This window comes from Epinephelus lanceolatus, chromosome 13 (genome assembly GCF_041903045.1).
Source record: "Epinephelus lanceolatus isolate andai-2023 chromosome 13, ASM4190304v1, whole genome shotgun sequence".
NCBI classification, from domain to species: Eukaryota; Metazoa; Chordata; class Actinopteri; order Perciformes; family Serranidae; genus Epinephelus; species Epinephelus lanceolatus.
In genome coordinates, this window is record NC_135746.1 from 35009284 (window position 1) to 35026894 (window position 17611).

The 17611-nt window shown below is 41.9% G+C and overlaps 2 protein-coding genes across 2 annotated transcripts in view; one reads left to right on the forward strand and one right to left on the reverse strand.

Annotated features, from left to right (window-relative positions):
- cdk19 (cyclin dependent kinase 19) overlaps window positions 1–1964 on the reverse strand; it is a 75878-nt gene extending 73914 nt beyond the window's left edge. Inside the window, exon 1 of the mRNA XM_033648548.2 lies at window positions 1695–1964. Coding sequence (XP_033504439.2) covers window positions 1695–1822 — 128 coding nt within the window. The 5' untranslated portion in view covers window positions 1823–1964. The remainder of the gene's footprint in view (window positions 1–1694) is intronic.
- Window positions 1965–3184: 1220 nt separating this feature from the next.
- amd1 (adenosylmethionine decarboxylase 1) lies at window positions 3185–15361 on the forward strand. The gene is made up of 9 exons (XM_033648798.2): window positions 3185–3506; window positions 8928–9014; window positions 10958–11084; window positions 11218–11320; window positions 11606–11648; window positions 12064–12208; window positions 12401–12493; window positions 13296–13451; window positions 13564–15361. The coding sequence occupies exons 1-9, from the start codon at window positions 3394–3396 to the stop codon at window positions 13705–13707; spliced, it is 1011 nt and encodes a 336-aa protein (XP_033504689.1). The 5' UTR covers window positions 3185–3393; the 3' UTR covers window positions 13708–15361.
- The last annotated feature ends 2250 nt before the right edge of the window (window positions 15362–17611 follow it).

Below are 17611 nucleotides of genomic sequence, written 5' to 3' on the forward strand. Positions count from 1 at the left end.
AAGCACTTACACACACTACATGCCTGAATCCCCACTACGGAATCTCTAATACCCCTGCAGGATGTCATTACCTCACAGCATTAAACAAGCTCTCAGGTATTAGTGCCTGTGACCTGCCTGTGTTCTCCTCCTGACCTCACATCCAACTCTCTATTATCCGATGGTGTAGAGGCGACTACGATAAGACACCACCTGCAGCCTTGACTCAGCTTTACAACCCGATGAGTCAATGATGAACAGAGGAAAGGCTTATCAGAGAAAGAGTCATGCTGCTTACTGTAGAATGACAATGATATGAAATGCAAATTACAAATTTATGGCTGAACCAATCCCACATTTTCTCTCCTGGTACAAAAAGTTAAACACAGGTTTTTGACTAATACTGAGTGCTGAATTCAGGGTTGGAAACTAGCACTAGCCACTAGCCCAAGGCTGGTGCTAGATTTTCTTTATTCACCTGCCCAAAAAACAATGGTAATCTAATGAGTGTCTGGTCAATTAAAGTTTATTCCAACCCCGGTGCTTTTCTTTTTCTCTTTTATGTTACCTTACACACTATCCTATGTATAAGGCATCATGAGGCTGTAACTATGTGTAACTTCCTTAATCACATTAGGTCAACAGTCATATCTGGCCAATACCCAGTCCCTGTCAAAATTGTATTGACAATTTCATAACAACATTTTATAGTTACATTTTTATAACAACAGTGACAAAGACTGGATGTGGATTGGTCGCATCTGGCCACTACCTGATCCCTGTAATAAGGTCACATTAGGCACCAAAACCAATCTAGAATGTGGGATCAGTGCATCACAACAGACTTCTTACTTTGTTTAACCAGCAACCAAAAAACCTTAGATATACATTTTAAAATGAGAAAGGAATAAAATTAAGCACCTCCTCATGCACGGTGGTGCCAACTTGCAGTGCTGCCATGGTGCCAGCACTGCTTGCATTCAATTTAATGCAATCAGACAGGCCAGAGTGATTAACCTTACTTTTAGGCAAATGTCAGTATTAAACACATTTCTATTATAATAAAACTTCACTGTCAAGTATTATCGTCGACTGGGAATTTGCCAGTTGGCTACTGTAGCAACAACTAGTGACATTGCTGGCATAGTAGAAGAGAAATGTGAGAGCATATCTGTCCATCTTCCTGTTGCTGGTATATACATTGCATTCACACGTGCATTGCACCGTCACATGCCTGACAGTGTCAGTGTAAAGAAATAAAGCAGAATAGCAATCAGATTACATGCAAGTGTGGAGTCTAAAAAAAGTTTGGCAGTGCACACACGGTGTTACAAATGGGGGGAGTAGCTTGGCCGCGAAGAGACGTTGAAATGTCACTACCGCGCTGAATGACGGTACCAGTGCGTTTAGATACATTAAGGGCAGGCTGTCTTCACCATAAAGACGACACTTGTCAAAATAAAATAAACAGCACCGCTGCTTTGCTGTGTTGTTTTTTTGGGGGGGGGGGGGGGAGATTGGGGGGGGGGGGGGGGGGACCGTTGGTGAGTGAGTGAGTGCGTTACATGAAAACAAAAACACAGAGACACGGGTTATCGCTTCGGGGAGGTTCAAATCTAACGCCCCGTTTAACACACGACCAAGGTGTCTAGAGAAAATGCAGCCCACAGTCAGCTTCATGTCAGCATAAACAATAACGTTCACGGTTATCTTACCCGTCTTTGCGCTTAGCTTTATAAACGTGCCCGTAGGTGCCTCGACCCACTTTGCAACCTTCATATTCGAACAGATCTTCTACTCTCTCTCTCTCGGCCGCCAGCTTTGTTTTGAAGTCGTAATCCATTTTAACCCATAAATACGTCTTAATTTACAATAAAATAAAATATTAATTATTACATGCATTAATTAAATAATCTGGTCGTTTTATTCCCCCACCATTTCCTTGTTTGGGATTTTGGTCTGCTCCGCTTAATGTTCACTGGCTCGTTGACGTTTCTAATTGGCGCGCGGGGCGCGCTGGGTAAGGTAGTTCTTTGGAGCAGGCGCCGCGGCTCTCTGGCTCATGAGCGGAGATGTGGGAAACTACAACCCGCGTTTCTCGCTGCGGTTTGTTGCACTTTGCGTACTCATGAACGCTATGAACAGTGGCTTGTATATTTTCATAGTGCACAAACAAGGCTGTTGGTCGGAAGTATGTGTTTGATAGTTTTTTATAGATATCTAAAAATATTTGCATGACCACTGAACTGTTAATGACATTCATTTCATAGCATATGTACACATTATTATAAAGGTAATACAACAAATACGTTTGGAAAAATATAAATAAAAGCTCCTCTGAAAATACTGTTTTGTTTTATTGTCAAATAAGGTTGAAATTAACACACGAAAATTGCTACTACGCCCTTGACTCCTTCATTTAATTACTTTTATTACAACGAATGGTAATTGCCAAAGCAGGATCTAACACAAATATTTGCCATGTCCTTTAAAAAAAAAGCTTGCTATATGGAGTGACTTTTAGAGGTATGCAGTTACAATAGCTAGTACAATCTAATGCTAAAAATATCACAAATTCACATTATAAATTTTCTCAACTGCAATCGGAATAACATGTTTAGTTTACATATAGATATTTCCATTTCACGTGTGGTAATATTATTTATTTTGTAAGTTTAATTCGGAGTCAAATTTGCGTGTTTATGTCAACACGGAGTAAAAATAAATAAATTAATACACGGTCATGCAACGATACAGACGTGACAGGAATAAATATCCTGGCATGTAATCCATATGTTTACAAGCAAATATATGTCAGAGAAGCACTTAGTATACATAGAAGTCTGCCTAAGCATATTGAAGCTCTAAAATATATTTGTGCAATTAATAGGTAAAATACTCCCACGTTTTCAAATAGGAATTTAAATGAACACCACCTACGGTCAAATATATATATATATATAATATAAGTCCTAAATGTAATTTAGGCTGCTGTGTTCTCATGTTAGTACAGAGCCAAGGCATGCTCTGTGCAGGCTGTAAAAAAAAATATAACGTCACGTGAGGAAACCCCTGTTTTTACAAAGAGTGATAGGGCCCTGAACCAATCACACAACAGAAGCCAGAGGGCTTTGATCTGATTGGCTCAACGCAAAACTGACGTAAGGGCTGCTTGCACATAAAGTCACCGCGCCATCTCCATACAGTGCTCTACACAGTATGGCCGGCGATATTAGCTAGCACTCGCTAATGGTATTCTCTGCTAAAGGGAAGACGGTAACTCAAGAAAATCAACACCAGGATTGCTTAAAGGACTGTACCTCAATAAATTATAACTGCTCGAAGAAGGATTAATTAAGTTGTAAACGTTACAACCGAAATTTAATATTTTTTTTGTTGGGAGTCTGTTGTCTCATGATGGAAGATAACGGTGCACATTTCTTCGAGGGGACCGAGAAGCTGTTGGAGGTGTGGTTCTCTCGACAGGATGAGACCAAAGGAACCGGGGACCTCCGTACCATCCCAAGGTTTGTGTCCTCTTAAATGTCTCGGGTGGCGTGTCAGTCCTCGGCAGCGTGTGGAAACGTCGCCTCAAACGCCGGCCATATGCTTGGCTTCGTTCCCGCTATTCATTCCTGACATGTAACCAGTTTATATGCGGTGAAATCTAGTTTTCCAGAGCTAATTTCCTCGCTGTTATAAACAGTTCAAACTCAGTTAGCAAGCTAGGTTGGGAAGCAAATTCTGACACAAGAGCCTACCACCAGGGAGCTAGCTAACACCGTGACTCGAAAATGATCACCTCCCCCTTTCCAACAGTGGCACTTCCAAGCTGAGTCATTCATTCTCCAGCGAGAAAATACATGGCAATTAACATTTTAGCATTATAGCTCAGTCGATATGATAAGCGGTTGATGAATGTGTTATTATTTTAAGGCCGTCTATACAGCAAGTTGTCAGCCCGTTTGTAGCTAACAGCTTGCTAATTAGCTAGTTCATGGGACATAATAACGTTACACAAATATTCAACCGCCTTCTGTTTTCGTGCTAGTATGGCTGTATAATTCAAACGAGTCTTCAACTTATTTTCGTTATTTGTCTGTTCACTTTGGGGCCGACATTAGGCGGGCTGAATCTTTTTTTTTCCTCCCCTATGGTGCGCACGCGTTTTATTTCCCCCGCATTGATGTTGGGACGTCGTTTGATTACATTACTTCAAAATGCTAACACATACTACGCTACTTGTTTTACATAGTTCAACGGGGTTTGACAAAAATGTGTTGTGTGTTTGTTTTGCTGCAAATGGGGAGGTTATTTCTTTCTGCGTCATTCAACAAGGATGGGGGCCTCACTGAAGATGTCAAGCATGTGGTCGCCCGTCGTTACCGCGTGTTGCAGCGACACTGGCAACCGACAGGACGTCCATAAAAGTCACTCACGCTACTTTATGGTCTACCAGGTGGCATTTGTTTTGCAATAAAACGAAAGGTAGTTGCCGGGAAGACTAGATCTCAAATGCTTCCTATCACAAATTCCAGCACTATGATTATACACTCTGAGTCACCAGGGACTATTATGGGTTATGATCCCATGACTGATGGGAATGTGATGATTTTAATGTTCAGCCCTCTCTGCAGACAGTCATTCACTTCTTGGCAGCCCCAAGACACGCTGTATGTGCCACTGAAAATAACGTGTAGTCCAGGTTATGGTCACGTTCCCAGCCATGTAGCCACTCTCCTCCCAGCTCCTGTGATTGGTTAGAGGGTCTTTCGAGTGTGATTTGCTTGGAGGCACTTGGTTGCATTCAAAGAAAAGGGTGTCTGGGCGATGGGACATTCCAAGAAATGGATGTGAATGGTTGGAAAAGGCTGTTGACCTTTTGTTGAGCACTATAAAATCCATTGTGCTTCACTGAGGAGCTTGTGCCAAGTAGAGCAAAGTCAGGATATACTAAAAGGAGTTAGGTGGTTTGGCCAGGACTGGTGTTCATTCTTCAGTGTGAGCAACTGGATGTGTGTCAGTAGTGCTCACTGAATAATTTCCGATGACAACAGGTGATTAGAAATCATCACCCTACATCCTCTTTCACCTATATTATCTGTTTAGTTCAGCAGATAAGTTTTTTTTTTTTTAGGGTTTATCCTTATTTGAAGCTGCTTGACAGTACGTGTTATCGCAGTACTAAGTGAATGGCCCGTGGCAAGGTTCAAGGCTCAATCTGCTGGCAATATGAGTGACTTTTGTGGTCGTTAACCAGACCACAGAGGTCGGTTTAAGAAAAGTGTGTGTGGCCGGTTGGGTGAATGAGGACTGGCATTAATTTACAGCCAGAGGGCAGATTAACGGCTCAGAGGGACACTGTCAGTGGATCAGGCTCGCTGGACGTCAGCCAATGTCCAAATAAGTCCACAAGGGCATCTGATTCACAAATGTGGAGCTCGCTCACATTACTGCCCCTGTCCTTCCTCAGGGCTCTACGACAGATTACAGTCTGCTTCTAGTGATTGTCAAGCAGCTACTCCTGAAGGCCAGATAAAGTTATCACTTCTGCTCACTTCAGAATGTGGCCTTCACCATCCTCATGGCTCTGCAGCCAAGTGTTCGTCAAGGCATCTTGAATTTATCTAATGATATTTATTTTATGTTACCAGCCCTCTCTTTTGCTGTCCAATCTTTGGATTATTTTGTTTTTGTTTATCGACCAAAGTAGCCAGTATTACAAGAATCTGTCACAGTGGTAAGACATGTCCGTCAGGTATGGATGGAAACTGTGGTAGTATCTTAATGCGTTCCATTTCCTAGAGACCGCTCTTTCTTTGAGGAAAATCTGATCCTGCTGAGCGACCAGAAATAGCCCATGGTGTACATTTCACACTGAAACGGGAGCTGACCCAGGTCTTCAGTAACGTTGTCCCCTTGGTATGAGGCTGGGAGGCCGACATGTTGCAACAGCTCTGATGTCATCACGTCAAAACGAACTGAATCATCAAATTGTCTAACTGTCCTACCAATGGGGTTTGTCCTTTGTTTTACCGGCTAAAACGGCGGCCTGTTAAGTTGATTTAAAAATCATAATAAACACACGATAAGGGCAAGACAAATTATACGAATTCTCTGTACTAGGTTTAAGTGTGGTACATTTTCCCTGGCAAATTTGTTCCACATAATCATAGTTTGACCCATAGAGGTCAAACACTCGAGAGGTCTGTAATTCTTCTCAGCCTGGCACAGTATTGGGCTTAATTCTACATAAGCTAATTGTCAGTTGAAAAAGCAAAGAGGCTATATGGTTTACTGTTGTCACAAGTGCCAAGTCACAATTTACTATCAGATAACCCCTCTGGTTCTTATCCTGTACTGTAGTTTTAATGGCAGTGTGCTAAGATATCTGCACAATAATAAAAACATGACATATCCTAATTGCACAGTGTATGGGCTGTGATGAATTGGGCAAAGTGTTGAGCAGTAGGCACACTGATCTGTCAGTGGTAGAGAAGGAAGATGGTTTAGGGCTGTGAAGTTAGCTTGTTGGCGTTTAGCCTGCTGCATGACCTGATTATTGCATCATGTCATTCTTTGTGGGGAGCAAATTAGATTTGGAGGCTCATAACATGCAGGCAGTGTAGCTGCTGGTGTTGTACAGTGTGTGGTTTATTCCTGGTATGAGACATTTTGTAGCACTGACACATTGTTTGTCTCTCAGTCATCTGTATGAACTCTTCCCAAAGCTTGGTGTGTGTGCTGCTTATCATGAGGTGTTTACGTGTCACTCAGCAGCTCAGGAGATGTCAGATGTTATAGTTGTGGTTTCATCCAAATGCTAGACAAGTTTTAAAGGTTCTGTATGCAACAATCAGAGCATTAAAATAGCATCAAACTACTGTTTGCTGTGTGAAGATAGTGCAGTAATGATGCCCTGAGTAGAGAGTGAGCCACCTCCATGTTGAGAACTGTGTGCAGACAACTCTGAATTTTGCATAGAGCCCCTTTAAGCAAGAGGCTGCTGGGTAAATGCATTTGCATGTCTGTCAGATTGTTATGCCGATATGCTCAAAGTGATGTGGCAAGATTTTTTTAGTCTAATTTATCAAACAGCAGTAACATTTCATTTCACTGGTGCTTATATGTGTTATTCCCATGCAGTAATTGTTTTGGGTTGCTATGTGGATAAAGCAGGGCTGCCATGCAACATGGGTCACAAACCAGACTTGCAGAGGGGACTTGTGGTTATAGTGTACTGTCCAGGTCAAAAAAATTACCTGGTCACTTGAAGCCCCCAGAATTGTTGTATTTTTATTATTTTCTGCTAATATTTTGGTATTTCTGGTCAAGTAGAGGCTTGTAAGAGTAAGGCTTAATGTATTTGCTAAGTAGGGCTCGGCAATATATTGATGTTATGTTGATATTGTGAAATGAGACGAAATGGTGTCTTAGATTTTGATGTCATATTATTTTAAGTGTTGTGTTTTCCTGGTTGTAAAGGTTGTATCATATTAAAGCAGGGATACTTAACTTGCTTCCTGGGTGCCACCTTTGCAAAATGACATCTAGGGGCCAGTTTCTAGGAACTGAGAACACTGGGACTTAGCCTGGACCTGTGTCAGGTTTTATTCATTTTAAAGTACAGATAATAAATTCCAAGTGTGAGTAAACTGATTTTTATTGTGAATTCAGAAATGGGGGCACAGTATCACAGCAGTAAAATAATGTACTTTCCTTAACTTGCAGACTCTTCTGGCTCTTCTATTTTTGCCTTTTACGTAGTCATTATTTTACCATAACTGATGATTATTAATCAAAAACCTAACTGTCTAAATACTTTGTGAAAGCACCAATAGTCAACACTACAATATCAACAGTGAGGTATTTGGCATAGAAAACTGTGATATTTGATTATCTCCATAGCAACGGTTGAAAACTAAACTCCTCAGTTCTGTCATTCTGTTTTTTTAAAGGCAAGTTTAAAATGCATTAAACAGCTGGATGAGAAGCTCTGTAATTTTACTAGTACTCAGCGGGTACATGACTAAATACTCTTCACACTTGCTTCCTGACCAGAGCTGTCACCGCCTGTCAGAGGCCTGGTGCTGACTGTCTAGTTAGTCACTACTGAGGCACATTTCTAGTTCAGAGGTTTCCCCAGAAAAGATTCATGCAGCCCTGTCCATCTCTCAGGGGGTGAACTATGCAACATTGGCTGCTGGTAAATTCTCCATTGAGCGTTGCCGGCCTCTGTCCACCAGCCCATGCTGTGCTTTGCTTCCTACTGAAGGCTCTGAATGGGTCCAGGCCGCCCTTCCAAGGTTGTAATGAGAACGTGACGCAGCTGCATTTGCACTGCAGCTGTCTTTGAGTGGTGGTGGGAGTAGGAGGCGGTTCCTGTTGTTGTGGAGAGTGCTGGCCTGGCAGTGTCGCCTGCCCCAGCCTGTGATTTCAGTCTGAACTAGAGCCAACATCCGAGCAACCCAATTCCACAGTACCCTGCAGCTTTCCTGCACATAGCCAGTGTCCTTATTCCTGTTAGTGTGAACCATTTTTTCTTTGGTGATTTCACACGGCAGGCTGTAATTGTAATAATCCCCCCCACCCTCCTTATGGACAGTGAATGAATCGGGTCAAATGAATAAATTTGCTGTATTTCAGTAGATAAACTACAGAGGGGTCTAGTCCAAATCTCTTTGAGATTGTTTGTTTCTTCATATTCGTCCTAGCACTATAATTTCCAGAAACTGAATCCCTCCCTCCCTGTTGTGACTTACCCTGCAGGGCATTGTTGTACACTGTATGCCTTCCTTCATAAAAACAGTCAAAACAACTCTGCTTCTTTTTCCCGTGTGTGGGAAAATTCAAAATTTTCTTCACTGCCAAATTAAAAACAAGTCAATGAAATATTTTTAATGAATGTCAGAGTGCTAATTGTTGCTTTTCATTCCTTTTTTTTCTAGGTTTGAGTGGGACAAACTTTTGGAGAATGTGCATTGTTTGATCGTGAGTGTGACAAAGTCTGACAAGCAGGAAGCTTATATACTCAGGTGAGTGCTGGGTCTTTATTTACAGTACGTCTTCTCTGCTTTACCACTGATTAGAAGGCAGGCAGGATTACACAGCGGTCACCTGTAAGCCGCTTGCCATTGACAGCACAGTCTCTTGTTCAGGTGATGACATGCAGTCATGGGCACATGTATTACGTGCTGCACAGCCTTCACTGTATATGCTACAAGGACACCCTGCTTTAACACACTAAAGCTGATGGGCCTTCTGCTGTAGTAATGTTTAAGAATCAAACAAGTATGGCAGGTTAAACAAATTGTCATGGCAACCAGGAAGTGTTTAACTCTTTGTTATCGCGCTCAAAACTGCTGCAATCGTGTGATGAGATCTTGTTCCTCTCCTCCAGTTTAAACAGACTGCAATCAGTATACTACGAATTACACAAGCAGTGAAGTTGAAGTTGTGTTAAGAAACCATTAATTTAAAGCAGCGTTGGAATCAGATGGGTGGGGTTTCCCACATGCAGCCATGTTATGCAACAACGCTTTTAAAATTGCTCAAGGGAACTGTGCTTGTAATTATGGCTGCCACGTGTTTCAAGTCTCTGAGACAAGTTGAAACAAACTTTACTAAGATCTTTGTTTACAAGTGATCTATCCATGTCCTGAAAATTCATGTGTTTTTACATGTGCATAAATGCTTAATGTTTGTAAGTGGGGATTTACCTCCTAATCTTGAAAATCTTGGCACCATCCATGACAAATTTAGCTGCACAGGAAAGGAAAAAAACAGTCCAACAACAAAACAAATGCTGGCAGTGTGTCCCTGTTTTGAATTAGGACTGTTACGTAAGCTTAGTGGTGATGAGCGCAGTATGAGTGGAAGGAGAATCACCAGTTAAAGGATGAGTTCGATATTTTCCAACTTGGACCCTATTTTATTTTTGTGTTAAGTAACTATTTTTGAAATCGGTCCAGTATTGAACAAGAGGACGACAACAGCGAAACAAACTGCAATGTAAACACTTGGAGCATGCTCGCATCGTAAATGTACAACCATTAAAGTGCTTGTTTTTGCCACCGATGGGCTCAGATTATTATTACAAGTATCTGACAACAATATAGAAGGGATCTTTGTAGAGATTGACCTCTACCTCTACATAAGATCCTTGTTTTTTTTTTTTAACCAGAATCAGCCCTGAAGTCACCATCACCAAACCCACCAGACTCCATTCAAATAAAGAGTAATTTTATTATCTTAAAAGGCACTTTATTGGAAGTTGATGGAAACAAACTCAGACTCTCAAAAACCTACTCGGTTAGTCTTTTCACTGTTTCAACAATTACCAAGTCTGGTTTGGTTAGAATAAACCCTTAATTCACCCACTTGGATGCAGAAATATGCTGTCTCTATAAATGCTAAAATTAATGTTTTTTTAAATGGAGTCTGGTGGGTTTGGCGATTGTGATTTCGGGGCTGTTTCAGGTTAAACAAAAAGGATATTACTCTTTAACAAAAAGGTTTATCTCTGTAGGGATCCTTTCCATGTTGTTATCTGAAACCCATAATAACAACCTGAGCCTGTCAATGGCAAAAACAAGCACTTATAGTGGCCCTACACTGACAGTGCAAACAGGCCCTGAATGGTAGTATTGCAGCCTGTTTCGCCCCTGCCAGCTGCAGTGCTCTCACTTAATACTGGACCATTTTCAAAAAAATTTTGTTCCCATTAGTCAGACACTAAAGCATGGGGAAAATAGGTCCAGGGTGAAAAATACTGAACTTACTGTTTAATAATTACTTGCAGGGTTGGAAATTGGTACAAATCGTCATCCTAATACTGCTAGATTTGTTTCACTCACCAGCTAAAAAATGTAAAAAGGCAATCTAAAAAGTTGATTTCCAATCCTGATCACTTGTATATCAAATTAAACAGCTGGAACAGATGTTTTACACCTCTCTTGTACTTCTTTTTTCCCCTCAGTGAGAGTAGCATGTTTGTCTCCAAGAGACGTTTCATTTTGAAGACATGCGGAACCACCCTCTTACTGCAAGCACTGGTGCCTCTGCTGGAACTCGCCAGGGAGTACTGTGGTTTTGATGCCATCGAGGTAGGACACACTTGCAGCGTTTGAGTTCATGTAAAAACTGACATTCAGAAACTTAAAGTGAAAATTTTTGTAGCTTTTATCTGATGCCTGTGCCTCTTCATCTCTCACACTTTTATATGCTTCTTTTTTGTAGAATTTCTTTTACTCCCGCAAGAACTTTATGAAGCCAACCCATCAAGAGTTCCCTCATCGAAACTTCCAGGAGGAAGTAGACTTTCTCAGCCAGATTTTCCCAAGTACGTAACACAGAATCTTAGCACTACCCATCTTTGTTGTCTACCCTGTTTTTCCCGCCTGAAAAAATGCTCTGAAAATAATACGTTTTAGAGAAACCAAAATGGCACAGTGCCTCTAGCATATCTGTTGTTGTGTGTCGAGGAGGGCAGAAGAAGTTTCCTCAGGCTCTAAAATTTAAAAAAAAAAAAAAAAGATGCATGCAATCCCATAGTTGGGATTGTGTCATGTGAATGGTAACCATAAGGGCAGCTAAAAACAAAGCTCTTCCTTTTTGCTTCTTCCAGATGGTGCAGCCTACTGTATGGGACGTTTGAACTCCGACTGCTGGTAAGCATACCACTTTCCCATTCTTGACAATGTTGTTGACATCCATGGATCTTTTTGTAGTAGAAATTATTATGAATTATGCCCACTGATGTTATCCTTGAAATATGTTCTCATTTCTCTCTGCATAAAACACACCAAATAAATAATAATAATAGAAAATGAAAAGATAGCCAAAGTCTGCAGCTGTTTGCCTTCTGTGTTGTAGCAGGATTTCAGCCACAGCAGGATATTGCTATTTGCATTTTAGCACAGACAATGACTATCTAGTACAATCATGAGGTGGAGATAAAAAGAGCAGATCTGCTCTGTGGTTATTTCTGCTTGTGTGAACCTCTTCTGATGTTAAACTTAATAATGCTTTCTCCTGATTTTAATTAGAGCCTTAACAAAATGTTTGACTGCCTGTCACCCACAGGTACCTGTTTACCCTGGACTTACCAGAGTACTGGGAGAACAAGCATGCGGATCAGACGCTGGAAGTTTTGATGAGCGACCTCGATCCAGCCATTATGGACCAGTTCTACATGAAAGATGGTGTTTCTGCAAGTGAAGTCACTCGTGTAAGTTGAGGTTTCTTTATTTGTCTCAGCAGGCCTCTGCACATACACAAGCCCTCCAGTGTTGTTATAGGAACATGTTTAGATTTGTGCAGTGTTTGGTTGAGCCCGCAGTTAGACATGTGCAGCCATGGAAGGTTAAAGCATTGTGTATGTCGATTTGCTGTTGACTGTTTCCTGTGTGTCTCGTTGCAGATGAGTGGAATTAGTGACCTGATACCAGGTTCTGTGATCGATGCCACAATGTTCAACCCTTGTGGATACTCAATGAATGGAATGAAGACTGATGTGAGTGTCTTTTTTTTCATCTGGGGCCTTTGTTGTGCCAGCCACTTAAAGGAATACTTTCAAAATGATAATTTGTATACCAATTACTCACTGTGTTGTCTCGTTGAATTTGTGAAGAAAACTTTGAGCATTCGTCGTGCATTGAGGTAATCGGGGTTCACATTTAACAGCAGCAAAACTGGATCAAACATCCATCCATTCTTCAGCCTAAAATGCCTGATTTTTATGGCAGCTTTTCTTTAAAAAAAAATGCAATGCACATTGATGTTTGTGTTCTGCAGTGAAATTGAGGGAGCAAAAGTGAAAATAGCAAAAATAGTTGCGATGTTCTGTGGGAAACACTGTAGGTTCTGAATCAGAGTCTATTTTTGATGGTGGTGGGGCAACAGCTGATCGCCACCAATGAGCTGTTGTTGCCGTTTGCAGCGCTGAGGGACCTTCTCTGTCAGCTGCTCTCTTACTGAGTTATTTAACAGTCCCATCAATCTCACACTGACACTGATACAGCTCCACTCTGTCATTAAACCCATCAATAACTGTTGGGTTAGATGTGATGCTAACAGTTAGCCCTTAGCTCACACTCCTGCAGCAGTAGTGCAAACACAGCGAGAGGGGCTGCATGCAGCTCTACATTGAAATGAGAATTTACCTACTGTTCACTGTGGAGGCACACGGGAGAAAGTTTTGTTCGTAAATGCAATGTGACCCACAACGAGTAACTGATATACAAATGGTCATTTTTCTGGCTGAAATCTTCCTCTAAACATTTCTGTAACGTGGCTCCGCTTGTCATCTTCTCCAGGGAACTTACTGGACCATCCACATCACCCCGGAGCCAGAGTTCTCCTACGTCAGCTTCGAAACCAACCTCTCCCAGACATCGTACGATGATCTGGTCAGTAAGGTGGTGGAGGTGTTCAAGCCAGGAAAATTTGTGACTACGCTTTTCGTCAATCAGGTGTGTTTTTAAAATCCAAACTTGCTTTCATTCAGAAGGATTTTAATTGAAGTTGTCACTGAGTAAATTCTTTTTTTTTTTTTTTTTTCCTCCCTTTGTTTGCCCCTCACAGAGCTCCAAATGTCGCAGTGTCTTTTCTCCTCCCCAGAAACTGGAGGGCTACAAGCGTCTTGACCGCCAGTTGGCTCAATTCAACGATTACAATTTTGTCTTCACAAGCTACGCCAAGAACCGCCAGCAGAACCAGCAGAGTTGAGGGTTGAGGATGAAGAAGAGGCGTAAAAAAGGCAGCCACTCGGGGCTCCCTCCCTGCAGCTGGCTTCAACCCGCAGTAGAAAGCTCATCCTCCACCTCCTCCGTCTTCCCTCCCCTCATCCTCCCCTTTCACTGCTGTCGTTGTCCAGAATCCCCCGGTGCTGGCGCGGTTGCGAACCCTTCCTTAACCTCCAGTTTGAGTTGTTTGCATTGTTGTACCTGTGACTTAGATCTCTTGCATGAAAGCTCTTTTCTCTGTTTCGATATCCTAGCTCACTCTTGCTGTGATCTTGAAGTGCATGTAGAGGAATTAAACAAGCTCTGTTTGAGGCTGTCCACCTGTGCCCAGTACAACGGTCCCTTCCTGCAGGTCTCGCCCCTCATCCCTCACAGACAAGGCTTCCGCCCGCACTAGGCCAGGGCCCTGACATGCTCAGATCAGTCCGCCTCTTAATGATCATCCTTCAGCTCGTCCGTTTTTAATTTAAACTTCAACCAAACCAGTCCATACTGAATTTGCTCTCTATTTTGATGATTGGTATTTATGAATCGCTACCAATTTTTGAGTGCACTTTAAAAACCTGTGAAGTCATGGTACGAAAAGGCCAACCTTTTGTCTAAAGTCAAATTGAATGTAGAAGTCGTTTTGGCCATTCTAATTGTTGTCGCGATGTCATGACGTGTTGCCTTTGAAAACAAACGCCATACTTGCTGTTTAATGTCGTGCTATCGGACAAAAGGTTTGCAGCTCATTGGTCAAGGTTAATGCACTTGAGCAAAAGGCGTCTGCTTTGCTGGGCTTCCGACTCCCACCAGCATTCATTCATCGGTCCTCCTCCACCTCGACAATCATACAGTCCCCAAATAGACAGGCTTTTAAAGTTGTATGCCTGGAAAATATATGTGTATGAATCATTGAAGACATTGAACATGCGCACTTTGTTTCCCCCAAGCTTCTATTTTTTTTTTTTTTTTTTTTTTTACAGCATGCTGTATCTATAGGAAGCCTCTGGGTATTAAAATCCCCCCAGTTATACTGAGCACTGCAGTTTCCACGTTCACCCAAAGTGGTTCAAACTGAATGTAGCACAGGCCGCGTAAAGCAGCCTCCCGTCTTTCGAATGTATGCATCTCTAGAGAAAAGCCTGGACCGGGTTTGAGCTGAATGTACGACTCCAGCGGAGCACACAACGCCCCCACCCTCCTCTTCCCTCACACACACACACACACACACACACGCAGAGAGCTCACAATGCCCTCTGCCGACCAGCCATTGTCCGGCTCGCAGCGGGTCTCCCCCTGCCAGAGTCAGACTGTCAGCTGGCCCCAGAACCGTGACATGACGAGAGGCGGCCCTCCTGGCTGCCGCGCGCTCTGAATGGGAAATAATGAATCAGACACTTTTGCTTAGTTGCCCAGCAAAGCATTTTTCTTTTTCCCGCATAATATCCATCCTCTCTCTGTCTCTTTCCGCCCCCATACAGAAATCTGTAAGCGCACAATAGAGGCCCACCAGTCTGAGCATGCCAGGGTGATCCCGGATCATTCCACATGTAACCGCTGCATAAAACTGCCATTTTATTAAATTTATTGTGCCCAGACATTTTTTGCAGTGAATTGGTCGAAAATGTGACTCCCCTAGCAGTTTTTCCCCCTCCCTTTTTTTTTTTTTTTTGTTTGGATCAATGCCCTTTGTTCATCGAGGGCAAAATCCTGTGACACTATGGTGCATGTGACTACTAGTGCCGTGTTGCTTGACAGTGTAGTGTAGCGCCGTCTCTTCCTCCTTTTTCGTTAGCGAGTCTGTGTGCTTCACTTTCCTCTTGTTTAACCAGCTGAAATTGTTTCCTGGTGTGTTTTGGATAGGTGGGGACTTTTTTTTTCTTTTTTAGGGGTCAGGTTAATTTGTATTAATCTCATTTCGAGTTGTGGGAAAGTGCTGAAAGCAGGTTGGGTTTCTTTATTTATTGCTTTGAGACTAATGTGGGTCTTCTCCGCCTGCCGTTCAGTTCAGTGGCGTTCACAAGCTTCTCCTGCCAGAGAATGCAGTTTCAGTTTTGAACTGGAGAAGACACAGCGGGAGTCCAACCTGCTTTCAGCCCTTTTGTGTAATTCAATTTGTTCTTTTGAAATATGTGCGGTGATTGCATTGACACCTCTAACGGCGCACTCATCACCTGAGGCTCTCTGTGAGCCATTTAGACCAGTAAATAAAGTTGGAAGAGTTAATATAGGAACTAGCAGTGAAGTTGACACTTGGAATAGTTTCCCTCTAGTTTGTCCATCGTGGCTTTTGGAGTGGTTTCATTTTCTTTCCTGAGGACCAAACTCTGCTCTTACATAAACTGCTCCAACTCGCTGTCAAATGTCCGAGGTGATCTGCCATGACTGTTACAGGTCCTTAATGCATTCACACAATTTAGGGATTTAAGCTGCTCAAAAAATACTGTCGCAGTTTAACACTAACTGTTCTTGGATTAAGTACATTTTAGCCTTATTGGTGTGGATCATTATGCTATTTTATTTTTTTATACAGTGAACTCATAATGCATTTTTGCAGTTGAATGGTGATAGGATTTTATACAAAATAACATTTTGTATTTTTGCTGCGGACCAATCTTCCTTTTTTTTTCTCTTCCCCTTTTGTCCAAATGTTTATTTTGTTGTGAAACCAGTTTGTTCTGAAGTTTATGGGATTACCTTTTCAAAGATGGTTTAAATTATGTTTTTGTTTTATTTTTCACTTTCCCTTCCTCTGTGAGTCTTTTCTCCAGAGGAAAGGAAAGTCTCCCCTGGGTCAGAGGGTGTGTTTGCAGGGTGTACTGAAGGAGAAACTTTGCTGTTCTAATTCTTTCTTTTGCTGTTCTTTGGATGGTCAAGATGTGCTAAATATATCTGTGCTACGAGCTTGATGCCTCAATAAAAAGATACTTATCTGTGCAGCTGCTGTGTTGTTTGTTTGTTTGAAGGCTTTGGATAAGATTGTTATCTAGAGGGAAGGATACACAATCAAAGGCCCAACTGGAAAAACATTAAAGGACCTCACATTGTAGACCATCAAACACTGTGGAAGCCATTATTGCAGTCATTCAGTATCCATTAAATAAATGCAAAGAAAATACAACTACTCTAAATGCCACTCTAATTTAAAGGTCGTCTCCATTCATTATCACCCTGAACAATAAGCCATTTGAGAAGACAGAGCCAGACATGCTAAGGTTTAGGAAGTTAAGAGATTATGCCAATAGTGAAGATCACCTCTTAAAGGGACAGTTCACCCCCAAATCAAAAATACATGTTTTTCCTTTTACCTGTAGTGCTATTAATCAGTCTAGATTTTTTTTCGGTGTGAGTTAACCAACATCGAAGATATTGGCCATAAATATATCTGCCTTCTCTCCAATATAATGGAACTAGATGGTACGTGGCTTGTGGGGCTAAAATCAGCAAAAAAAAGTGTGTATCTACTGCTAGCTCACCTAGCACCAAAGATACTAGATTACTACCATCTTTGCTAGCACCACTGAGCTAGCTAATGTCACAGCTCAGCTGAGGAGGACACTATTAGGCTAGTTTCATTACCATTCAGTTCAACTTTTTGACCCACAATAGGGAAATTTGCAGCCATCATGAGCCAAGTAGTCTACAACCACATAGCATAATAACAAAACATTCATTCATTCATTTATTCATTCATTTTCCATAACCGCTTATCCTCTTGAGGGTCGCAGGGGGGCTGGAGCCTATCCCAGCTGACATTGGGCAAGTAGCAGGGTACATCCTGGACAGGTTGCCAGACTAAAATATAACACAAGATCTCAATAAAAAATAATTTATCTTCAGTTCTAAAGTAAAGTTAAGTGCAGAAGTAACAATTATAAACCAGGTGAGTGGACTCCAGTCAC